At 35.3% G+C, this 27457-nt stretch overlaps 1 protein-coding gene across 2 annotated transcripts in view; it reads right to left on the reverse strand.

Moving 5' to 3' along the window:
* Window positions 1-27457, reverse strand: part of CD2AP (CD2 associated protein) — a 128326-nt gene that overhangs the window by 58074 nt on the left and 42795 nt on the right. For both annotated transcript variants that reach the window (XM_077764827.1, XM_077764826.1), the window contains exons 3-5: window positions 24748-24901; window positions 15617-15717; window positions 12384-12504 (exon numbers count right to left, since the gene is read on the reverse strand). In XM_077764827.1, the coding sequence (XP_077620953.1) occupies window positions 12384-12504; window positions 15617-15717; window positions 24748-24901 (376 nt within the window). The remainder of the gene's footprint in view (window positions 1-12383; window positions 12505-15616; window positions 15718-24747; window positions 24902-27457) is intronic.

Consider the following 27457-nt stretch of genomic DNA (forward strand, 5'->3'; position numbering starts at 1 on the left):
GAAATTTCTTTTTTTTTTTTTTAAACTTTTTTTTTTTTTTAATGTTTTATTTATTTCTAGGAGAGAGAGAGAGAGACAGAGAGAGCGCGTGAGCTGGGTAGGGTCAGAGAGAGAGGGAGCCACAGACTGAAACAGGCTCCAGGCTCTGAACCGGCAGTCAGCACAGAGCCCGATGCGGGGCTCGAACCCACGAACCGCGAGATCATGACCTAAGCGAAAGTCGGACGCTTAACCGACTAAGCCACCCAGGCGCCCCAACCATACTTAATTTCTGATGGTTATCTGGGGATTTTTTTTTTTAAGTTTATTTATTTTGAGAGAGAGAAAGGAAGAGAAGAGTCGTGTGTGAGAGAGGGAGAGAGAGAATCCTATGCAGGCTCCATGCTGTCAGCACCGAACCCAACACAGAGCTCAATCTCATGAACCGTGAGATCATGACCTGAGCGGAAATCAAGAGTTGGACGCTCCAACTGACTGAGCCACCCAAGGGCCCTTCTGTGCATTTTTATCTTATTTCTTCTCAACTTGAAGTGTCTTTTTCCTCTAGTTCCTGAAATTTTTCACTTCAGAGTTTATTTTCAGCACTTAATTATGATGTTTTTACAAGCCCTGGGTGTGTTTTTTATCCTTTTTGAATATATGGATTCATAGTTTGCATCAAATTGAACATATTTTAATATTGTTTCTTGAAATATTTTTCCTGACCACCTTCTCCCTCCGTCTTTTTCTGTAACTCTATCTATGTATGTTAGACTCTTTAAAATTATCCTAAGTTTTTTGCAGTTGTTATGCATTTTGTGTTTCATTTTGGATGGAGTCTATTGCTACATTTGCAAGTTCAATCATTTTTTCTTCATGCTCTACTGGCAAAATTCCACAAGAAGGAATTAATTTCAGACATTGCAAATTGTGTCTCTAATAGTTAGTTCCATTTAGTTCTTTTTTTTTATATTTGCTATTTCCCTCCTCATTATGCTCACAATTTCCATTACCTCCTTGAGCATGCTGAGCATTTTTATTATAGTTATTTTAACATTCTTGTGGCCAATTCCATCATTTCTGGTTCACTTTCTATCAATTATTTTTTCCTCCAAATTGTCACATTTTGCTACTTCTTGATATATAGCTAGTAATTCATTTTATTAAATGTAGGTGAATGCTACATCTTGTTCTAATCCTTTAGAAACCCGTGGTTTTCAACCTGGGGTACTTTTACACCCCAAGAGATATGTAGCAATGTCTGGAGACAATTTTAGTTATTACAACTTAAGAGTGCAACAGATATCTAGGGGCAGAAAGAGAGGGAGACACAGGATCCGAAGCAGGCTCCAGGCTCTGAGCTGTCAGTGCAGAGTCCGACACAGGGTTCAAACTCAAACCTGAGCTGAAGTCAGATGCTTAACCTAATGAGTCACCCAGGCACCCCACAGAGTCAAACCTTCCTTATTCATATCACCTCCTCTACTATATATGCCCAGTTTCTTCACCTGTAAAACAAGATTGTTCATAAGACAGCTGTGACGATTAAATTGATGCCTATAAAGTGCTCAACAGTGTCTGGCTCAGTGGCTATTATTTTATTATTATTATATTATTTTAATGAGTTTAAAGATGTATTACTAAGCACCATTCAAGTTAAGAGAGAGCATGATAACAGAGCAAAGAATAAAAGGAAAAACATCCACGACAAGGAAGAATGGGAGGAGAAGGGGGAGAGAAGAAAGAAAGACAGTAACTGGTGTCTCTCCAATCAACTGAGACTAATCATGATACCTACAGTGTGAATCTCACTTCTTCTACCTTCTGGGCAAATCCTGTTCTCGTGATAAATCCCATTCTTCTGAATTTGCATCTTCAATTTCTCCCTCTCTACTTGTTCTTTGCCATTGAATATATGTTGTTCTCAACTGCTGCACTGCTTTATGCTTACTCTCTCCACTGCTTCCCCACCCAATCATCTCGTGCTCCTGTCCCACTCATCTTTCTTAACTGCCCTTATCCAGTTCATGAATCATCTCTCTGTTCCTAAATCCAAGATTACATTTTATTTATCTTGCTTATCATACTTAACCTCACAAGGAACATCAGACAATACTGCCTATGTCCTCCCTGAAAAACTCTCTTCTCTGATTACCACACACTCATAGGTTTTCTCTTGGCACTCTCTCTTTGTGCCTTCTTGGTCTTCTTTTTAGAATTCTTATCTCAGTTCATACCATAAATGTTGCTATACAGGATTCGGTCCAAGGCTCTTTGAATCAAGTGTAGAATGTGAGATTAAAAGAGTTAAAGATGAATCCAACTCTTTGGTTTAAATAAAAGAATGGTAGGGCGCCTGGGTGGCTCAGTCGGTTAAGCATCCGACTTTGGTTCAGGTCAGGATCTCAGGACTTGTGGGTTTGAGCCCCGTGTCAGGCTCTGTGCTGACAGCTTGCTCAAAGCCTGGAGCCTGCTTCGGTTTCTGTGTCTCCCTCTCTCTCTGACCCTCCCCTGCTCACTCTGTCTCTATCTCTCTCTCTCAAAAATAAATAAAACAATGGAGTTGCCATTAATTCAGATGAGGAAGATGGTATAGATCAGGTCTAGGGGCAAAGAAAAGGGAGAGATGATCAGATGACCACCTTAAGTTTGAGATGCCTATTAGACATCTAAAGGGAGATTTTTATAGGCTTAAGGCAGGGAGAAGACTCATACAGAGTGGAAAATACCAGAAGCTATAGTCACTGGCTTTACAGAATAAGGGGGGGGATATTGAAATAAAGTCCTACTTATAGCAAATAAGTGGAATGTAAAAGATTACAAAGGACATCGATCAAAAAAAGGTTAAGTATATTTGACAAAATGAAAAAGGAGTCATTTCATTATAAAAATGGAAACATAACACTTCCCTAGAGAAGCAAAGCTTTTCCTGAAACTGATTACCAGAAGACATTTATCTTGAGACTGTATAAAGAAATCATCAAGTAACAAAACAGATTATGAGCTTACCATATTCCTATAAACAATGTAATAGTGACTTTCTTATAACTTTTATTCTACAGTTCTTCAATGAAAACTGAGGACATAAAAATAAACTGCCCATGAACTGCCCATATTGTCCTGAGTCAGGATTATCTTAACATTAATAGCTAGAGTTCAACTGGCCAAACCAAGAACATCATCCCATTTATTTTAGTTTATTGAAGAGAACAGCTTTACTAAATGTCAAGAGGTATACTATGTCAAGAGGAGAAACTATGTAAACTAATCAAATGTGCTGGATATGGCTTTTCAACACTATAAGCAAAAAATGACATTTTACAATGTAGGGTCAACTATAATTCTTATAATAGCTACTAGAAACACAACATACTATCTTACTAAGTAAGTAAAATAGAATAAAAAGACTGTAAAAATACCAATTGTAGACAGAGTACATTTCATTTCATTAGGACACAGAATAGATCAATTCTTTTAATCATAACGCATAAGATGGAGCTCTTAAATCAAAACTTAAAAGAACTATATTCTTTTATCGCTAGAGGTTTCTAAAGTCCTTATAAAGCACTAACTTCTTGGCATTCAAATGAATATGCAAAAACTTTTTGCCTAAAAGTTAGAGTTCTCTGAAATAGGGAATTATAGTGTACTTCAACCACTGACTTCCCACCCCATAATCACAGAGCTCCACATTTAGAACGTGATGTTATTTTAAAGGGGTTAAGCAAGCAAGGAAGCACATTTTTAGCATATAAAATTCTGCAGTTACTAAAATTCAAATAAGGCTGAATAGTGCAAGAAAGTACCCAAAGTACTTTTAAAAATTATAAATATAAAATACAAATATGTAAAATATAATAAAATTTAAATTGTACTTCTTTTGCTGGTAGCCCTATATGGACTTAAACTTTTGTACATATTTTAAGAGCTGAGTTTACAGGGCATCAGACACATCACTTCACCATAAGCTTTAATTCATAACAAATTTTAATGTTAAAAATAAATACTAGAAAATCCAGTTACCTATAAAACATAAGAAACAAGAAGTAATATGCATGAGAAGTAATTCACGGGACAGTCTGCTAAGTAATAACTGTACCACTAAATTTAAGCCAGATGTTTTCAGTATTTGTTTGTTCTCTAATGGTTTTTACACATCCTTTAAACGTAAGTTCTGACTTTAGAATACCAAGTATTCTCAAAAAAGTGTAACATAAAATAACTGTTTTATGATTCTTCTGTATCTTCCTATCTCCTTGATTTCCTGTTTTTCAATGTAATCAATATCTTCACTTGAGACAGTGTCCCAACCTCACCCCATTCCAACTCCTAGAAACAAAAATTGCTCTGCCTAACACAACTTTATCAGGTCCCTATTTAAATACGATTGACTCCACATATTTTTAAATAGGCAAACTAAAGGAAAGAATGAGGTGAAAAAGTGAAAGTAAAATAATGTGGTAAGAAAAGAACTAACATCTATTATGCTTCAAAACTTGCCAGCTATGATGCCAAGTTTTCTCTATATACATAATCTGAAAAATGAGGGCATGCTTTATAGAAGGTAAGGATTAAATAAAGAACATTAGACAGACGATGACCAAAAGCAAAGCTTTTAAAGGATTCAATTATTTGTTTCTTTAATTCACGCAGTTTAGGGTAGAGCCTTAGAGAAATTTAGAATCTTAAAAAGTTCATTGCAAAGTTAAGGAGAAAAAACAAACCAAAAGAACACTTAGAAATGAGGGGCAACCTAAGAATGGAAACTTGCACCTTTCACAAGGCTACTGGCCATCACCATTTCATACTAAATACCCATGAAGTTAGTGTTTCTTTCATTAATTTTTATTACATGTACAGAGCTAAAAATTATACTTGAGCTCCTTTAAAAGGTCAATGAGTCTCTGTTTTATTTTAGTTTACTTTTTAAAAAATTTTTTAATGTTTTATTTTTTTTTGAGAGAGAGAGAGAGCAGGGGAGGGTCAGAGAGAGGGAGATACAGAATCCAAACACAGGCTCCAGGCTCTGAGTTAGCTGTCAGCACAGAGCCTGACACGGGGTTCGAACCCACAAACCATGAGATCATGACCTGAGCCAAAGTCGGACGCTTAGCCGACTGAGCCACCCAGGCACCCCTATTTACTCTTTGAGAGAGAGAGAAGAGAGAATCCCAAGCACTGGACACTGCAGAGCCTAATGTGCGGCTCGAACTCATGAACCAAGTGTACACACAAGATCATGAAATTGTGAGATCATGACCTGAACTGAAATCAAGAGTCTGATGCTTAACTGAGCCACTCAGGCACCCTAAGAGGCCAATGAGTATTAAATAATGGATTCTCAAAAGATAATCCATGATAGCATATGTGGTGGATTATATTCTTAATCACATTTGGTGTCCAAACTTGTAGGAAAATTATATATCCCTGCTATTAGACTTAGGCATGACCATGACCATCCAATACAATATTAGTGGAACTGATATGTGTAAATTTGGAGAAGCTTTAAAAGCCATGCTCCTTTTTCCCTGCCTTTGCAAGCATTAAGCCATGTGACAACATCAGTGTAAGTCCCTAAATAACTATGTCTTTGTTTTAAGCCACCATGACTTTTAGGTTGTTTTCACTGCAGCATATTCTGAAAAACATACTATGCTACAGTTTAAGAAAGAAGAAAATATACAAATATATGTTTTCACATGTGCCTACATAAACACCCACTGGGAGGATAGCAATAAAGTACAAATGCTTTCTATACAGAGCAGAAGAGAAAACTGCGTGGGTGCAGACAAGTATTATTATACATCTTTTTTTTTTTTTCTTGGAAAGGAATAGATAAGGGAGCCTGGGTAGCTCATTCAGTGAAGCATCCAACTTCAACCTAGGTCATTATTTCACAGTTCATGGGTTCAAGCCCTGTACTGTCTCTCCACGCTGATAGCAGAGAGCCCACTTTGGATCCTCTGTCCCCACTCTCTCTCCCTGCCCCTATCTCACTTATGCGTGCATATTCTCTCTCAAAAATAAAAATTTTAACAAGAAAAAGATGTTTTTTATATACACTAATTTTTGATTTTTTTTTTATTTTTGAGAGAGCGAGAGAGAACACAGGGAGGGGGACAGAGAGAGGGGGACAGAGGATTCAAAGCAGACCCTGCACTGAGAGCAGAGAGCTCATTGTGGGGCTTGAACTCACGAACCATGAGATCATGACCTGAGCTGAAGGCGCATACTCAACTGACTGAGCCATCAAGGTGCCCCTATATACTAATTTTTGAACCCAGAATCTAGTCATATATGTGTATGGGTGTATATGTAAACTATGTACCACAGGAACTAATTTGTAAAATTTTATTTGTATGATTATATGTATACTTTTCAGAGAGTGTACAGCTTTCATCTGCATCTCAAAAGTGAACCAAGAAACATGAAGAAAGCAACACTCTTGCCTGGAGGCAATAATCACCCTCAGATGCTGACTGATCAATCCCCTGATTTTAAAGCACAGTGCTCTGTGCAAGCTGGCTAACCAACCATAGCAGAGATTCATCTACTTTCCCTAGAATAACCAGGAGCATTCCCCTCTGCTCCAGAAAACAGATGACATAATCAACTAGAATGAGGGCTACCTGTTGCATATATAAATTATTGAGTTATATTTACACTATTCTTCCTCAAAGGGTTTGCACTATAAAAAGGCACATAAGTGATATGAGATAAAATATAATACTCTAGAGTAAAAATTAAACAGATCATAGGCTATTCATTTTGTGGACCCCTATAGTACGCAGTGAGCAAACAAAGAGAAAGTACAGTCTCTACCTATAAACAGGTGACAGCCTGCTGGAGAGGAAAGTCAGAAACATGTACAACAGCCGTGGGTGCCATGATGAAAGTGTGCACAGACTGGTCAACTGCACTTCAACAACAGTGTTAGGGCCACTCAATGGGGAAAGAACCTCTCTCTTTGTAACAGCGCCCCAACTGGTGTTAAGGGTTAACTTGCTTCAAGTTTATGCAGTCCTTGCTGGCTGACCTAAGTCCCTTGGTCTGTAGCAGAACTAACTTACTTTGAGATTTGCAGACCACTGACCTCAAGGAATGGAGGGACCAGAATATAAGGCCTAACTACACTTGAAAACAGCTGCTGTTGATGCCAACAAGTCTGTTCGGGGTCATGTCCACATATGACTACACCATTGCCTGGGGACCTGCTTCTCCTGCAGGTTGCCTCCCCACCCTCACTTTTTCCCATACCTTCCCTTCAAAACTGTCCAGCTTTGCCTGGATGGGGAAGATGGTCTTTGAGGCACTGGTCTACCATCTTCCCAGGTTGCCAGCTTCCTGAATAAAGCAACCTTTTCTCTTGTCTCTTGAGTATTAATTTTCGAGCAGTGATCAACCAAACCAGAGTTTGAACAGATCCTCTGTCCTGCAACATCTTTAACAAACACTGACAGGAAAATTAGATATCCACATGCAAAAGAATGAAGTTGGACCTTTGTTTTAAAATGATATACAAAAATTTACTCAAAATGAATTAATGACGTAAACATAAAACCAAAACCTATAAAATTCCTAGAAGAAAATACAGGGGGAGAATTTCATAACACTTTGGCAATGATTTCTTAAATATGATACCAAAAGCACAAGCAAAAAAGAAAAAATAGACTACCTACAGTAAACATAAAAACTTTTCTACAACAAAGAAAACAATCAACAGAATGGGAGAAAATACCTGCATATCATATATCTGATAAAGAATTAATGTCCATAACATATAAAGAATTCCTACAACTATAAAAAATAATAATAACAACTTGATTAAAAAACAGACAAGGGACCTGAACAGATACTTTCTCCAAAGATGATACACCATGGTCATCTTTGTGTCAATGGTCAATAAGCACATGAAAAGAAGCTCAACATCACTAATCATCAGAGAAATGCAAATCAAACTCACAATGAGATAGCATCTCATATCCTTTAGGATAGCTAATACCAAAACCCAGAAAGTAAGTGTTGCTGAGGATATGGAGAAATTAGAACCCTGGTACACTGCTGGTGGAAGTGTAAAATGGTGCAAACACTGTGGAAAATTATATGGCGCTTCCTTAAGAAATTAAAATTAGAACTATATATAATCCAGCAATCCCACTTCTGGGTATATATCTGAATTGAAAACAGGTCTCAAATATTGGTGTGCTCACATTTTAGCAGCATTATTCACAACTGCCAAGAGGTGGAAACAATTCAAACACCCATGAATGGATGAATAGCTACACAAAATGCAGTTCACACATACAACAGAATATTATTCAATCTGAAAGAGAGAATTCTGTCACACACTATAACATGGAGAAACTTTGAAAACATGATGCTAAGTGAAATATGCTGGCCACATAAAGACAAATATTGTATGATTTCATTTATATGAGATATCTAAAGTAGTCAAATTCATAGAAACATAAAGAGGAATGGTGGTTCCAGGGTCAAGGAAAGGGAGTTTTTTAAAATGGGTGCAGAGTTTTGATTTTGCAAAATGAAAAAGTTCTGAAGGTCAGTTGCACAACATACACATAAATAACACTACTGAACATTATGCTTTCAAAACTGGTCAAAATAAGTTCTGTATAATGTTTTTTATAACAATTTTTCAAAAAAAGTCTGTATAGAGGAAAATAAGGGAAAGAGTGATTAGAAGGAAAAACACAGCAGTTCAGAAGATAACATCTTCTAAAAAAGTTGCAGTCAGAGCTGTGTATTATATTTTTGGGTTTTTTCTTGTTTTTGTTGTTTTTATTTTTTGAGAGAGAGAGAAAGCATGCAAGCAGGAGACGGGCAAAGAGAGAGGGAGGAAGAACATTTTAAGCAGGTTCCACCCCCACAGCCAAGGCTGGCTCAGGGCTCAATGCTGGCTCGATGTCATGACCTGAGCAGAAATCAAGAGTCAAACCTTCAATCAAGTGAGCCATCCAGGCACCTCTGAGATGCATATTATATTTCTAATATTTCCTGGAACATTTCTGAGAAGATGAAAATGTACAAAGTAAGTTTTTCTTTTTTTTTAAGTGGCAAACAATATATTCTGTTTAGAACTATCTTTCATTAGCACCTCTTATACCATTTTACTCCAGACTGAAACATACTAAAATTTGAGTTCATACCTTGTCTTGTTGCCCAGAGGCTGGACCCTAAGCTTCTGGATGGCAGAGGGGATTCTGTGCCCTCACAAAACCAAACTAGCACTTAGCACAGAAGATGCTTAAGAAATATTCACTAATTAAACTGGCCTCCACTGCTTCCTAAGGTCATGTATTTTGTTCTAAAAATACGATTAGAGTTAAAACTACCACAAGACTGATTTATACCTTCACTCTATTACCTATTATTATTAAAACTGATTTTTAAAAATTTTTTAATGTTTATTATTTTTGAGAGAGAGAGTGTATGTAAGTGGGAGAGGTGCAGAGAGAGAAGGAGACACAGAATCTGAAGCAGGCTCCAAGCTCTGAGCTGTCAGCACAGAGCCCGACACGGGGTCTGAACTCATGGACTGTGAGATCATGACCTGAGCCAAAGTCAGACATCTAACTGACTGAACCACCCAGGAGCCCCTAATAAAATTGATTTCTAAAACCCTTTCCTGAAAATTTGATCTTATTTATAGTTAACTGGAAATTTTCCCTTAATATCTCATTCATCATTACTAGCTCTCATTACTAGACCTGTTATATGCGGTTTAGTTCACAGAACAATTAGCAGTATTTTATGATTATATAAATACATTTCTCCCTGACACTATCTAAAATCCAAGGTCTTCTGTATGTATCATTTCAGAAACTGATTTCATGCTGTTTTTCCATACTCATCACAAACAATCTACTGATAACACCAGTGATTATAATATCTCTTTTTAAGCATTAATTCTTTCATGAATAAATATAAAAGCAAACATACACAGGTAATATAATTGTGACTTGTAAAATATAACCAAAGTGTATAAGAAAAATTAAATTCCCTTAGAGTGAAGCAATCTCAATTACCAATTTCTTCATCTCTGTGGCTGATGAGCTTAAAGATGAAATCACTGCAGACTAGAATGTACCCTGTGGTATTAAACTAGAATGAAAGGTACCAGTAGGAATAGGTAGGCAGGTGGGTAGGTAGGAAGGTAGGTAAAAAGATAAATGACAGGTAAAGAGATGCAGGAGTGAATGTGTGTGTAGGAATGCGTGCACGTGTGGAAGCAGTCCCCAATTTTATCCACTAAGAGGTCCTAGAAGCAGTATCACCCCAGGATCAATGAGCACACTTGCATTCAGATCTCAGTGTTTAACTACTAGACCTCTCTAAAAGAAACCAAGGTTACCTAGATAAGCAGCTGATTTCAGGACTAAAGTAAAGAAGAGTTCAAGATAAACCTGGAACATCTCGGGGGCGCCTGGGTGGCTTAGTCGGTTAAGCGTCCGACTTTCGCTTAGGTCATGATCTCACAGTTCGTGGGTTCGAGCCCCGCATCAGGCTCTGTGCTGACTGCCAGCTCAGAGCCTGGAGCCTGTTTCAGTCTGTGACTCCCTCTCTCTCTGACCCTCCCCTGCTCACGCTGTGTCTCTCTCTCACCTAGAAATAAATTAAAAATATTAAAAAAAAACAACAACAAAAAAACCTGGAACATCTTGTATCACAAAGTAACAAAGTACTCAAAAAATGATGAAGACCTGTCAAGAGGACACAGCAATACAAACTGATCCATAACGATAAAAAAGCAGATGTATGATCACTTGAGACCAGAGGCAGAAAAAGAGATGGACTGCATCAGGGCATGAAGAGTATCTTGGGGATCGTGATGCAAATGTTTTGTACATTTATGGTGGCAGTGGTTTTCATGGACATATACATCTGTCAAACTCCTCAAACCATATATTTTAAATAGGAACAGTTTATAATAATAAGAAGTATAATTCCAAAAAAGTTGATTTAAAAAAAACACAGAAACTAATTTGTTGGAGCTCTCATGGGCCAAATCTGGTGGTATCAAAATAAATAATAGTAATGGATTAATATCTAGTGAATAAAACAGAACCCACTGGTGAGTCCACACTGCTAAATAAACAAACTGAGCAGAAATAAAAGTTCTTTAGAGAAGAATGTCAACTAATAAACAAAGATGGGATGGTGGAGTTAGAAAATCATCATTTTGCAACTATCATAGCAATAACTGATTCAGACAAAATTTATCCACAGATGCTTAAATTGCTGGGTGAAGTTTGTGAGGAAACAGGATACTTACAAAGTCTCAAAAGTATCTCCCCACAAGACACTTAACAATTATAAAGAAAAAAAACAATGCATTTACTGGCAACACAATTTGAACCAAGTAATCAAATTTAACATCACCAAAAATAAAGCACACAGACATTATGTGCCTCTTGATACAATGCAATAAGATAGCATCATTTTGTAATTCTGTCAATAAAACACAACCTGAAACTAATGATCAGGAATCAGGAGGAAAGCCCAACCTGGGATCCATTATACAAAATATCCAGCTTAAACTCTTCAAAACGGTCAAGAAAAACAGAGAAGAGCTGGGAAATTATTCTAAAGAAACTTAAGAAATAAAATTCTCTCCATGCTTTTCCAGAAATGGGAGAAAAAAATAGCTATATAAAGCATTACTAGAAAAATGAAATCTATATTGAACTATGGATTAATCAATATTGTCAAATTAAACACTGTCAGTATTTAATGTCTTGATTTTGGTAAGTATATTAAACCTCACTACACATACCTTTCCATACAGAAAAAGATCTACTTATCCCTGCATTACCACTTATGAATTTAATATCTCTTAAAAATATAACTAATTCCACAGCAATTCTTAAAAGTAATTTAAATTTAGCTTTGTTCTTGATCACAGTTTTACATGGTGAGCAAATTGAAGATAAAATTGTAGGTGAGTCTATAAATGGTGGCAATCACAAAATAATAATGACATTCTGGCTGCACAAAAAAACATAATTATCTGAATATGGAAAAAAAACAAAAGCTAGTTTTTTTTTTAATTCCTAAAATCTCTGAAGTAGATAGGCCATTTGTAAATTCAAATCAAAACAGTACATTAGTACATCGTAAGTGGGAAGAAATCAGAAAACATAAGTAGTAGCAATTCATAACCAGGGTACTAAACATTTGAGTTGAAACAAACATCAGAAAAGGAAAATTACTGAATTATTTGCCTAGATATTTAGTTCATTTTAAGTCCCTGTCATAAGCTGCTCTATAAAAGTAGAAAACTGAAGCTCACAGTTCAACACAGGAACAGAGTTTCAATAATACAAAATAAACACTAGATCACATATAATTTTATTTAAATCTATTCAAAATTTTTAAGAATCTACCTGAATCCTCCTGGGCGTCATGAGTTTCACCATCATCTGCCACCTCTAATTCTTTCACAAAATTTGAGGGAAACAGTCCCAACTTGTTGTTCAGGGTTCCACTCCACCATCCTTCTTCTACCTGAAAGAATTCATAACTCAAAAGTAATAAAAGTTTCTCTTAAGTGACAATTTCCCGCTATGGGAAAATTAAGCTACAGAAGTGAGCACAAAGTTAATGAAGCAAAATAATCCCTATAAATCCGTTAAGGAAGTACAATGGGGAAAATATACTTTAAGTAAATTAAATGGATTAGATTGATCATATATAGGATTAGTCATATCAGTCATATTTTACAACATTTACAATGAGAATCTGTAATCAAGTGCAATGTATAACATAAATAATTCTTATGAAAATATCAGATAACCAAGAATAAGGTATTAATAGCAGGAAGTAGATAGCTCTCTTCTGGAATGTCACTCTTCTAAACACTACTAAATCTCAATTTGTGATCATTTCAATATTTGTAATATATTTCATATATTATTTAAGTATATGCAGATTTTTTATTTGGAAAAAGCTTGATGAATACAATTTCCCAAAAAGGACATGAAATTACTAAGCCTTTTAAGTGACTCAACCCAAGTAACAAAAAGAATCACTTACTTTTAAAATCCAGATGCTAGGCTCTACAAAACACTCCCCCTTACCTCAACCAGAAATATCCTCTGGAACCAAACTCTTTAGAAAAATATTGACATTCACTAATAAAGAGGTTACTCAATTTCATGAAGTTATTTAATAACATTTAATAACTTTTAAAATATATAGTTTCTGCTAAGTATGCTTAAAGGTCTTAATAGGTAAAAAAAAAAATTTAAGAGTAAACTATTCACTGTTAAAATTCACTTAACAGCAGTCCATAAAATATCAGAGCTAGAAAAGGCTCTTTATTCTGTTTAAAATGTTTTAAGTGTTTTTCACCTCAGAATTACAAAGTAAACTTTAAGAAGATATTCATCCAGCAAGCACTATGTATAAACCATGGTGTTAACTGCTAGGGAAAGACTGATATTTGCATATGAGAAATCTCTGTCCTTGAGTGAAATAATCTAAAGAAAACAAACACTAAGCAGATAGTTACAATACAATGTGTCCTATAACAAAAGTTATGAACAAAATGCTGAAAAGGCACAAAAGAAACACTTAAAAGATTCAAAAAAAAAAAAAAAGCTCCCCTCAAATGAAATGACAAAAAAGTTAGATATCAAAGGCCGAATAAGAGTTTTCGAGGTACAAAGCAAATAAAAGTATGATGACGTAAAAATAAAGGACTTATTTCTAGAATATATACAGCTGAAATACAAGATGGCTAGAATACAAGCTGTTTGAGGGAGAAACGGGAGGTGGGAAGAGTGAAGAGTTCAGAATTTTTTTTAGCAGACTTACAGAGACACCAAAGTACTGAGAGTTCTTCAAACCATGGTGATGGAGATATGTAGACCAAATTACAACCAAGAAAGAAACATCAGGAAACTTCTTATCTACACGTACAATTCCAAGTCGGCAGCAACTGAGTAGTTAGGCTAAATAACCTTACAATTCCTATAAATTTAGGAATTCTCAAAAGGCAGGATAGTATAGTAATAAAGAATAATGACTCAAACCATGTGGATTCAGATTCTGGCTCCTCTGCATCCCATGCATATGGGCTTGGGCAACAACAGCCGAAATGAGATCTCCTATCCCACATGCTCATCAACAAGGTAATCTTGACACTCCTCCACCAAGAAGTGGTTTTCTTTGTCCTCATCGCCTTCAATCTTGCTGACTTTTGACATGTTTGTAGCCAACAGACCACAGTGAAAGTGACACTAGCACTTCCAAGGTCTGATTACAAAAGACTATTGCCATGTTCACTGAAATGTTTACAGTCAGAGCCCTGAAATGTCATGCAATAGGTCCAACTATCCAGAGGCCCCAATACAGTGAGAAAGCCAAGCCAAATGGAGAAGCTACCTAGTGGCTCTCCAAAGGCAGTCTTCAAGTCTTCTAGGTAGCAATCACATCAGTAAAGGAGCCTTCCTAAGATTCTACCAGCACCTAAACTTTGAGTCTTTCAAATTGAAGCCCCCAGACGTCATGGAACAGACACGCCATCATAGCTGTGCCCTATCTGAATTCTTGACTCACAGAATATCATGACCTAATAAAGCAGTTGTTCTTTGCTACAAAGTTTGCGATAGCATGATATGCATCAACAGTAACTAGAACAGTTAATCACTTATTTTCCATGACTCAATCTCTTCATATATAAAGTAGAAATAAAAATTCCAGTCTCCTCAGGTTGTTTAGAAATTTGAAGAAAATAATAAATGTGAAACAACATAACGCTTTAGACACACAGGTTCAATAAACATTAACTATTATTATTAGAAATAATACAGAATTGTATTTTTAATACAATTATAAAATAAAATTAGTAATTTTATTATGTAGGAATAAAACAGAATTGTCTTTTGTATAAATACACTGGAATTTGTTATAAACATTAAGTGATAAATTACATGAGGTTATGACATCAATCTCTATGGCTATACATGATACCAAAAGATAGATACACTTTTGAAAATGAGATCTTCAACAACAAAAAAAAGAAAACAAATGGGATCTTCAGCTGCCAAATAAAACTTTTAATATTCCTTTAATGGTAAAAGCAGAGATATGAAAAGTTATGCCTACCATGTTTTTAAATCTCATTCCAAGATATTAAAATGTGGGAAAAGTGTTTTGGGTTAACATTTAAATGTGATAATTCAAACAAGGCAAACCTTTTAAAAAGATTCTACTTTCGTATCCCTCTGCTACGCAGAAGGTAAAACTGATTATATTTTATTGCTTTGTGCCTAAAGTGAATTCAGAATCAAAGAAAATGTTTACATTTATTCTTGGCTACTTAGATTACATTAATCTTTACCTTAAAATTTTTTACTCCTGAAATCAATACATACAAATACAAATACAGTACACAGGACCAGTGTAGTAAGAATGAGTAAAACTTTATTCCAAAAGATAAGACAACCTTACATTAAGTCACTAAAGAAACATTTTAAAACCTGTGTTTTTGTATAAAAAGCAATGAAACTGGCAAAAAAAAAAGGTTCTAATGAAAAATTAATATTCTTACAAATCAGTTTTCTAACACCTAGAGCATCAATTCCAACTCCTGCTTCCTCTATGTCTTCCTTACCTCCTCAGTAATATCAATAATATCTCCCACTTTCAACTCCAGTTCATCTTCATTTTGTGGAAGGTACTCAAAGAGAACTTTACACTGACGCTTCTTGGTCTCTAGAGGAAGTAACATAGTAACAAAATTAAGTTAAGAAAGATCATTAAAATAACAACACTTTTTTACACACTGTATTTACTGCCACAGAATTTATATGTATGAATAAAAATCAAAACATGTAAGCATTCTAAGCAGTTAACCACAATCAGTTCTGGCCAGCTTTTCACCTTGCCTCCACACTATAATCTACTCATGCCAAAATAAATTCAAACCAACTACAAATAAGGTACAAGTCTCTCAGCCATGTACTCTATTTATACATATGATTCCACCAATTAGACAAAAGTAAAATATCCAATGCCAATTTTGAGACTAAAAACACATACAATAAGAGACACTGTTGGCAAAACAAATTTTATCACAGATAAGCTGTCCTCCAAGACAGTAATTTTCAGACTACTTTCTGATCAAAGTCCAGGAATACCCAAAATGCACTAAGAGTGTCTGTGTTAAGAAGATACAAAATGAATAAATCCAAAATATATGTTATCTTCTTTAACAGCTCTACTTTCTGACAGATAAAATAAAACTCACACAGGTAAAGATAACAACATATTTTACTTTAACTTTTCAAGCAAGCTTCATTTATTCAGGCTAGTAAAGATAATTTATTAACTATGCAGTTTGAGGTTCTCAACTTCTTTCAAACTCTAAGAATTGAGAACTGAGATTCACTCCCACCTTTACAACTTAATCACTGAAGTACCTATGGGATAGATGACCAGGATTAAGTGATTAAAGGCTTACTTCTTGCTAGTCAAAGTACTCTGTTCCCCAGACCAGCAGCAACAATCACCTCAGTGCTTAGAAATGCAGGCTCCACCTCAGACCTACCTGTTATGGACTGAACTGTGTCTGACTGTATTGGGAGGCAGGGCCTTTGGGAAGGTAATTACAGTCAAATAACATAAAAGTGGAGTCCTACTCCACACACACACTTAACTGTGCATGTGTGCCTGTGCACACACATATACAGGAGCCATGTGAGGGGAAAGACATGACCTGCAAGTCTGGAAAAGAGACCTCACCAGAATCCAACTCTGACAGCACCTGGATTTTAGATTTCTAGCCTCTGGAACTGTAAGAAAATACTATTGCTTTTGTTGTTTAAGCCACATGGTCTGGGATATTTTGTTATGGCAGCCTGTTATAGCAGTCGGAATCAGAATCTGCACTTTAGTATCTCCTAGGGGATTCTCCATCTTGCACTCAATGATCTAATTATCCTGATTTCTAATTGCTTGAAAATTACAAACCCTATTGCTTCGGAGACTTAAATATACTGCTTCTTTTAAAAAAATTTTTTTTAATGTTTGTTTGAGAGAGACACAGAGAGAGAGAGAGAGAGAGAGAGAGAGAGAGAGAGAGAGAGAGAAGGCAAGAGCGCATGTCCTTGAGTAAGGGAAGGGCAGAGAAAGAGGGAGACACAGAATCTGAGGCAGGCTCCAGGCTCCGAGCTGTCAGCACAGAGCCCAATGTGGGGCCAGAACCCATGAACCGTGAGATCATGACCTGAGCTGAATTCGGACATGTAACTGACTGAGCCACCCAGGTGCCCCTAAATATACTGTTTCTTTTGCCAAGGAAACTTTACTTTCATCCACAAAGTCCACCTTTCTCTGTCTTCAACTCATCTTGAGGTCTCAACTTGGAGAAAACTTCTTCCAAAATAGCTTTCCGGATTAGGGACTCTTCCTTTGTGCTTATATACGTACACTGTTTACTTCTACTATCTACCTATTACTGAAACCTCACCGTTTCCTTTTCAATCTATCATGATGATTTATTTTCTTGCATGTACTTCCTGTAATCTGTAGGCTAAAGATAAATGGGCACTGAGTTTGTTAAATGCTCTCTCCCCAGCACCCAGCATAGCACCTGGCTTATGCTAGGCCCATTAAATATATATGTACATTTTTAAAGATTAATTTTATTTTTAGAAAGAGCACATGAGCATGAGCAGGAGAGAGAGACAAAGAGAAGGGGGGGAGGGAGGGAAAGAAAGAGACAGGGAGGGAGAGAATCTTAAGCATGTTCCATGCTCAATGAAGAGCCTGATGCAGGGCTTGATCCCACAACCCTGGAATCAAGACCTGAGCCAAAATCAGAAGTCAGACCCTCAACTAATTAGGCCTCCCAGACACTTCGATTAAATATTTTTGAATGAATTAATGAACAATTATCTAGGCCTAACCATACAGCATCAATGCCAAGAAATATCATGCCAACAGTATGATTGATTCCATCAGCCCTTTACCACCAACAATCCTAAGATTTTTCTTAATAATTTAAATGCACAGTCACGAAACTAACTGAATTTAGGGAACAGGAAACAATTAGTAATAAAACACAAATACATAATGAGATAGTAAATATTTAGTGCAAGCTACAAATATCCCCAAAATTAACAGAAAGGATAGGTTTGAACTGGAGCAGATATGGAGGAATTCAAAGAAGAAAGGGTAACAGAGTTATACAATTAGAGATAATACAATACAACAAGGTAGAAAAGACGTAGCAGACATTCTAGATAAAACAGGTTTCCCAATGAGGTGATAACACAAGGAATACAAGGATTCTAAGGAGGTGGTTGCTGCTGACAACAGAAGAGACTCCTGAGAAGGAGTCTACATAGATACAACTTAACTACATCAAAACAACTCCAAATACACTTTTTTATACAGTAAAACAAAGATGCCACACTATGAAAGCAATAACACTAGTTTAGAAGTCAGAAGACTTGGGTTCTAGTACAGCGGTCATTACCTTGTTATTTGACCTCAATTCTCTGGGAATCAATGTCCTGAACTACAAAATAAAAGAGCTGGACTAGATTAGCTATGACAGTTACTCGAGCTCTGACCTTTTTGTGGATCTATGAGATTGTTCATCAAGAAAAAAATAAATCCAATAGAAGAAGCATATTGCATGCAATCAACACCATGAAAGTGGTGCAAAACAGACATGACAATCAAGAAGAAGGATCTTGAGTCTCCAAATAAGAAACACTTACACCTCAGTAATTATTTCCCCTTCAGAAAAGAATAATTATATCTGATTTTAAAAATGTTTTACAATAGAAGGAACCAAAGAAAATAAACACGAGCCATACTTTAATAACTAACCTAGAGTTTAAATTTTTTCAAATGTCACTTTTCATCACATCTCAGTTAATTTTTAAGTAAGAATAGTGGCTTTTATGCATACTGTAAGAAAGCTTCTCATCTCTTAGATCATAGATAAATATAGTCCCTAAATGCTTTTGAAAGTTAAAGTGAGCTTGAGAAAATGAGTCCATAAATGTGTTCTCTCTCATTAGCACTTCACAGATGAAGGGAAAATGATCTACATTACTGAAAAGAAATTCTCTTCTGCTCAGGGTGCACTTCAAAGAAAATCCTTTCTATCATTTTGATAATCTTAGGCCTTTAAAAAAATGTAGCTTGCTTCTTTTTAATGGATATTAATAATTTTAAATTATTTAAAGTGGATAAAGTATTAATTAATATCCCTGCTCCCAAGCAGATCAATTAACTTTGAGGAGCCTAGTTATATCTTAACCAGAAACTCTGAGTTTGTGGGGCATGTGGGTGGCTCAGTCGGTTGAGTGTCCAACCCAATTTTGGCTCAGGTCATGATCTCACGGTTCGTGAGCTCAAGCGCTGCATTGGGTTCTGCACTGACAGCTTGGAGCCTGGAGCCTGGGGACTGCTTCAAATTCTCTCTCTCTCTCTCTCTCTCTCAAAAATAAACATTAAAAGGTAAAAAAAAAAAAAAGGAAACTTCGAGTCTGTTTCTTCTTCCTACTCACACTGAGCATAATTCACCAGAATGTTCTCCAAAGCAGTTTGCAAAATTATTTGCAAAGAATTTTTTTTATTTTTCAAAGAGCCATATTAGATAAAAACATCTGAAAAGCCCTTATTTTCGCTACAAAATATGAGCCACTTAAAAAAGAAAAAATGTTCATGATTCCATATTTAAATATGGTTTACTCATAAGTTGAAGTGACTGCCTATGTTGAGTTCACATATTAATTGCCAGCACAATGAAAGGAACTTTGAGATTTTTTACACTTCAACAGGCATACACAGTATCTACTCGTAAGTAGTTACTGAATTCCTACACTGTATCAGAACCTCTGCTAAGCACAAAAGAAAACAGCATGTACAAGACTAGTTAATAAAAGGATACCTGAATATAAGTCCATTTTTAAAGTAACTATAAGCAGTATTTTATCACAATCAACCTCTATATAGCTTTTCAGATCCACAAAGAAATAAAATTTGTCAAATCAATGTTTTATACATAAAGCTATTGACAAGGAGGAAGATAAAGGAGGTACAGGAAAAACATCAGGGATATACTTTCATGCCTTTTATGTATCAGACTACTCTAAATCCTTCACAAACATCTCCCCCACAACAGATAATACAGTTTGTTGTCATCATCTTTTTCCAGTGAGAAATAGGAAATCAGGAGTTAAATAATTTGTCCAACACCAAAGAGCTAAAAAGAGGCAAAACGATAATCATACCCACATATGACTTTTAAGCCTTTTATTCTTCCACTTTATCAATGCTGCTTCCTTTACAGACTACAAAGTGCTTTAAGATAGTTTATGTAATCTACTACCTGTAGTAAATACCATGTAGTTGCTTATCTCTATGGATCTTCTTTCTAAGGTAGCGATTCTACCTGGAATGTCATAATCCCCAGACTTCATGTGAATGACAACTTTTACCTAACAAAGGCTTAAATATACCTTGCTTGACAACCCAGTACAGAACTGCCCCTTTATTTGAATCATAGCTACGTACTTTAAACACTATAATAATAATTACAAACATTTATTGAGCACTTATTATAGTATTTACCTGACATGTTGATACCCCTAAAACCTACAAAACTATCATTCCTGTTTTATAGTAACTTTATGTTTTCCCCTATTAGACTATAAATTTTGAATCATCATCCATACACAGCTTTACCTGGTAGATTTGATTGCCCACAGTAACACTGTTCTCATAGTCTTCAAATTCACGGGTATTAAAGCATTCAACATATCAATGTTGAAAGCTTTTCAAAAAATCTTTTTAAAAATATTTTGTATTTTGGGTCAACTGGGTGGCTCAGTCAGTTTAAGCATCTGAGTTTGGCTCAGGTCATGATCTCATGATTCTTGCGTTCAAGCCCCTCATCAGGCTCTGTATGGACAGCTCAGAGCCTGGAGACTGCTTCAGATTCTAGGTCTCCCTCTCTCTGCCCCTCACCCCCCAAAAAGAAATAAAAATTAAAAATAATATATTTTGTATTTTTTTGAAAAACAAAAACCAAATTCTATAAAATTTTACACTCAGTAAAGTTACTTTCCATTTTTTCCTACTAAAACAGAAAATCTTAAGAAATACAGGTCCATCAAGAATGGCAAATATTTTCATGGTTCTGAAAAACAGACCTAAACATTCAGATCAAACCAAGCTCCCAAATTATGGAACCATTCCTCACTTAAGATTACAATTTTTAATCTCCCCATCAAAGACTAAAATGAAGAACATACCACATTCAGAAGCTAGGTTAAATGCCAAAATTTCACAGACAGCAGCAAAAGGATTCCTGATCTACTTTTGATTCCATTTGGTTCTGGAAATTTTATCTTCATGTTTTACTACAGCACTGAAAATTTTCTGATGTCAAAAATCTTTTTTTACCAACTTCTTTCTCCAGTAAGCAAAGAAAATAATCAAATGCTAAGAAACAGAACTATTTGCTATATATGGCTGAATTTTCCTTAAATTTTTTTTCTTATCCTCAGCAATAAAAAAAAACTCATACTGCCTAGATCATTAATTGAAAGATTCAAGCTGTTTGAAGATTCTATCTACACTGCTGATATACTTCTTGATTACAACAATCAAAATCTTAGATTATCACCACCATCACGAAGAAAAATATTCAGTGATTACAAGGTAACATGTCTAAAACAAACTTGCAACTGATCCAGCTAAAAATGTATTTTATATACACATATACAGATATAAAGACACTGTGAAAAATGTTAACAGCAAAATTAAGTAGAGCATATAAAATATTCATTGTACAATTATTCTTTCAACTTTCCTATAAGATTTCAAAAGAAAACAGAAAGTCAGAACACCCTATCCTATTCATTTGAGAAGCTGAGAGGAGTCAGATGAGTCTTTTTCCCCTTTTGAGTCAGAATATTTTAATATCAAAGAGAAGAGCCTTGTGCTAGTATGCCCATATACTTGTTTAATGTATGCTGTAAAAATGTATAGTCAATGACCGTATCTTGATGGTATTCAGAATTTTCATTATTTTCTTTAGCACTAACTCAGAATCAGGAAGCAAAGTATGTGCTAGAAACTATTTTCTAAAAATGAAACACTGATGATTGCCATTCTGGTCAACTAATTTTTCATACAGCAAAATCACTTCTGTAGTATCAATCTCAATGTATCTCTTATACTGAAAGTAATTATTAACTAGATAAAAATCACTTCTTCAGCACTAATAAGGAATACGAAGTTACAAGCAATGATATCTTCCCTTACCTACAACAAGAGTAGATTCACATCTGGCATCAATTTTTTTTCAAATGCAAAGTTAAATATCTACTAAATTCCTCACTGGACAGAATACAGAGTTGTGAATGTAGAAAGATGTCAATTATTTACTCACTAAGTAATGTTATTCTACAACCATTATCTCTGCCAGATTTTATAAGGGTCTAGCAGCAATGTGACTAGTATCTGTTTTTGCTATTAGATGTGTAAATCTGTTCTCTTCTATAACTTTAGCAACTTACAGTAATTGTCCTGGAAAACATTATTCTGTGCTCACACTAGAAAACACCTCTGTGTTTTACCAGTTATTATGGTTAACTTATACACTACAGCATAAGTTTCAATGGCTTCGTAACTAGACTTCATAAAAAAAAAAAAAAAGACACTTTTTTGGCTTTGGAAACTACAGAAAAATAGCTAACAAGTTCAGTTTCCAGATAGTTAAAACACCATGGGATGTATCTGAAATTCTCCTTTTTAGCTGCTTATACAACATTTAATGTACATGCCGATCTCACTTGCCCTGGCACACAGAGATTAAAATTGAACATTCACATTGCAGTGATTATTACTGTCAATCTTTACAACAGTTTTGCAGGGTTTTTAAAAAATTATTAATAGTATTGGTCAGTAGTATCCCCTACTATTTAACATTACAGTAAACCACCTTTTGAATAACTGGTCTATTTTGTGACTTAAGGATATGACACAAACAGTAATGAAAAAAATCAGATTAAAAAAAACACATTAGCTTGCTTTTCCTGGAAAAGCAATCAAAGCAAAAGCAATCTGCATCCTGTTTTACATGTTAGTTAGCGCCAAATGACCAATTTTGTCCTGGTAGCACATGCGCTTAAAAACAAGTTATGGACGATCCTAAGGAAAAGTTTAAGTCTCCTGGCCCCAACTACATAACAGGTTTTCTTTCACAAGAAAAAGAATTATGACCAGTGTTCTTGAGGAAGGTAAAATGTAGTGTGTCCTTTCCTATTAGGAGACAAAATGAATAAAATAATCATAAACTTGAAGCCCTTTGTCTAGCCTCTACTTAAGAAAACTGTTCCTTCTTTAGCTCAGCAAAGCTAAAGAAAGTGGTAAATGGATTTTATAAAACAGGTCATAAGTAACCCTTCCATGGGCCTAAAAATTCTCCTCTGCACATATATACAGGTTCACCCATAGGACATGAACATACTCTCTATAATCTGTCCCCCAGTCTTGCAACAAACAGAGTCTGAACATCCAGGACAATTAAAACTACTGAAACTGTCCACCTTCAGGCAGTAGCTGAAAGCAGTATGGGTACTATCTAAACACTATGTGTACACTATGTTTACTGGGAAACAAAAAACAAACAGAACCTCTTAATTGGTCTGTCCTCCTGTCATGAAATCTTTTTCATTTGTATGAAAATCTGTTTTCATTTTATGGAAATAATCAAAGGTTGACAGCTTCTAGAAAGTAAAGTTTTCCCCCAAACTTCAAAGACAGTAGCACAGAAAGTAACAAGATATAAGGAGACTATAAAATCATAGTCTTACATTTGTAAAATGTATGTGAACAAATTTCTTCACTGTGGACTACTTGGTTCCATAAGGGATTTACAACCCACAATATCAAAGATACTGATCTAAGGTAAATGTGGTTAAATACTCATTTACTACTTATTAACTCTCATCATAGTAATCAATATTCAATCTCTCAAGGGGCTTCAAATCATACTGCGTGAAAACACTATCTGCTCCCACAATGTTGTATTTTGTACATGTTTATTGCTAAATACTATTTTTTAATAAGTCTTTCCCAATACTGTATTTTGAAAACAGCAATACTATGTTTTTTACCATTTTCTCACCAGCAGCAAAACAAAACTCAAGAGTTTAAATGATCTAAGGTCATTAAGATGGACTCACACTCATGTCTGATTTCAAATGTGGTGCTCTCCCTCTATGCCAAAATGTTCTTAACATATTTATAGAATACCAAATACTTAAAGGGCACTCTGCTGGGCCAATAACTTTGGAAAACTGAGTATATGTTCAGATGTCTAACCATAAAGAAAACATACTAGCAAAATTCTTCCATCAATACTGCTTAAAGACGAGCAGACATGAAGCATGCTTAAAGATGAGCAGACATGAAGCATCCCATTAAATTAACTTAAGGCAAAGCATTACTTATTCAACAGAGCCTGTAAGGCTAATAAGAAAGAAAAGCCTCATATTTTAATTTATAATTCCTATAAATAGTCATCTGTAGCTCATGCTCAATTATCTTATGAAAAATTATTACAAGGGCCAATAACTAGTAACATGTGAATATATACCAAGTTTCTACAGTCTGCTACAAAAGATTAAGCTAATTTTTCTTAACATAACTTATAAACACTTATCAAACATCCTTTATTTTGAGCTATTTAAACAGGAAAAATTATTTACATACTCTTCTTAATGTTTTTGGTCTGCGGATGTGGCTGAATTCCTCCAGCTGGGAGTCCATAGGTGCTTATTCGTTGTACGAGACTTGCTACATTCCCATGTCTTTCCCGTTTAATGGGCAAATTGTCATCCTTGGATTCTGTCTCTCTCTTAATTTCCTATAAAAGGGGAAAAGAGTAAATAGGCAAACTAAGTTGTATTTTTTTAAATTAAATCCTCAAATGTAAAATACACCAAAAAACAGGAACAGTGATTATTATATAAAACATGATTATCAACACTTTTCAACATTTTTCTCTTCCCCACACACCACTAAAGTATGTAACACGCTTTGGTAGCCGTGAGTCATCATGAGTTTAAATCTTCTCAGAACTGAAGACAGAGGTAAAGAAACAGAGGCTAAAACACCATCTCCACCCCAAGATACAAAAAAACTGAGATACATAAGCAATAAAGCAAACAATAATTCTAAGTCAGGGTGGGCAAACTTTTTCTATAAGGGGTTAGATAGTAAAATATTTTAGGATATATGGGCCATATAATCTGTTGGAAAAATGAACCGTGTCATTTGTAGAGCAAGAGCACTTATATACTTAAATGAATGAGCACAGCTATGTTCCAACAAAATTTTATTTATGGACACTAAAATTTCAATTTCATACAATTTTCACATGACATTAAATACTGTTCATGTGATTTCTTCCAACTATTTATAAAATTCTTAACTAGCATTCTCAGCTCATGGACATTATAAAAACAGGTCGTATTAGATTTGGCCAGTGGGCTGTAGCCTGATGAACCTTGTTCTAAGTCATAGGTCTAACAGAAAATATGCTAACCTTCAAGAAAAGAAGTATGAAACTAACAGAAGAGACATACAAAAGGGAAGTCAAACCATGATATTCAGTGATTAAAAACTCAATTATCATAAGGTTATCAATTCTCCCTAAAATTGATATGATAATGCAATACAATCCAATGACTATCACAGACTTGGGACAGCAATACACTAGTTTTAAACTTGTATAGAACAAAAGAGCAAGAACAGCCAGAATACTTCAGGGGGGAAATAGGTGAGGGTTTTTTCTTTTTAAAGTAAGAGATCAAAAAAAAGTTATAAAATACTATAAATTAAGACAGTGAGATACTACCATAAAAACAAACATACTGATAAATGGAACAGAATAGTCCATAGACAGACAAGCTTGATTTCTAACAGACAAAAAGTGAAGAAAAATACATGATGCTTATAAAACTAATGTTTCGTATTTAGAGGGCTGGGAGAAAACTGGATTCCTCACTCACATTTGATATTAAAATTAACAACTTCTGTTCATTAAAGGTAACCATTAAAAAAGCAAATTACTAACCAGAAGATATTTTTCATGTAGAAAGTTAACAAAGAATTCGATCTCCAGGTATTTACTGCTACCACAATGTTAACCAGTTATTATTCTCTATCTGGTAGGATTTCAGACAATTTTCACTTCTTTACACCATTTAGAAGTGTCTGACGTTTCCTTTGTTTTTTGTTTTACTTTTCTTTTTTTATATATTTTTAATGTGTATTTAATTTTGAGAGAGAGAGAGAGGGAGACACAGAATCTGAAGCAGGCTCCAGGTTCTAAGCTGTCAGAACAGAGTCCAATGTGGGGCTCGAACTCACAAACTGCAAGATCATGACCTGAGCCAAAGTCAGACGCCTAACCGACTGAGCCACCCAGATGCCCCTGATTTGGTTTTTTTGTAACAATGCATATAATCTTACAATAAGAATAAGGTTTTCATTTTGGGCAAACCATTACCTTGGTAAAGAATTGTGAAAAATTATTAAAGTACAAATCAGGGAAGACACTATTTCAAAGTAGGCCACTTCTTCTTTATTGTTAATGCACTTAAGGAAAAATACTTCAATTCGCTATTAACACATAACATACCAGACACCTGAAAACCTCACAGTTTTCAGACTGTGCTAAGTATTTTTCAAACTCATAAAAGGATAAAATCTTTATAAAGAATGGTACTTACAAATCAATATGCTAAAATGTATTCACTTTGAATACTGTCTCAAAAGCTATCTATATTAACAACAACAACAAAAAGGTCCTGTCTCTGAGAGCTATTGTTTCCTAATACAGGACACCAGAAATGGCTTGACATTCAAATTTTGTTCCACTAGGAAAGTAACTCCAATTTGACCAAATGTGATTAAAAGTACAAGTTCAGGAGACAGAAGACCTGGGTATAAATCATGATTCTATCCAGGTCACTGGCTACATAATGTTAAATATTTGTGTGATCTTTTAATAAAGATTAACCACATGAATAAGTAAGATATACTGAGATAATATTTCTTGTTTCTAAAAAAATTGCAAGCAAAAATTGCTCAAGATCTAGAAACGTATTTTCAAGTTTATTTTGAGAGAGACAGAGAGACAGAGAGAGAGACAGAGACAGAGAGAGAGACAGAGACAGAGACAGAGAGAGAGAGAGAACGTGCGTACTGGAGCAGGGTAGGGGCAGAGAGTGAGAGAGAGAAAAAATCCCATGCAAGCTCTGCTCTGTCAGCAAAAAGCCAGGCTTGAACTCTCGAACCATGAGATCATGACCTGAGCCAAACAAGGAGTCAGATGCTTAACCGACTGAGCCACCCTGGTGCCCCAAGATCTAGAAACATTTAAGGACCTTCAATATTCACAGAGACATAATCACAT

The sequence above is a fragment of the Crocuta crocuta genome, unplaced genomic scaffold, assembly GCF_008692635.1.
Source record: "Crocuta crocuta isolate KB4526 unplaced genomic scaffold, BGI_CrCroc_1.0 scaffold44, whole genome shotgun sequence".
NCBI classification, from domain to species: Eukaryota; Metazoa; Chordata; class Mammalia; order Carnivora; family Hyaenidae; genus Crocuta; species Crocuta crocuta.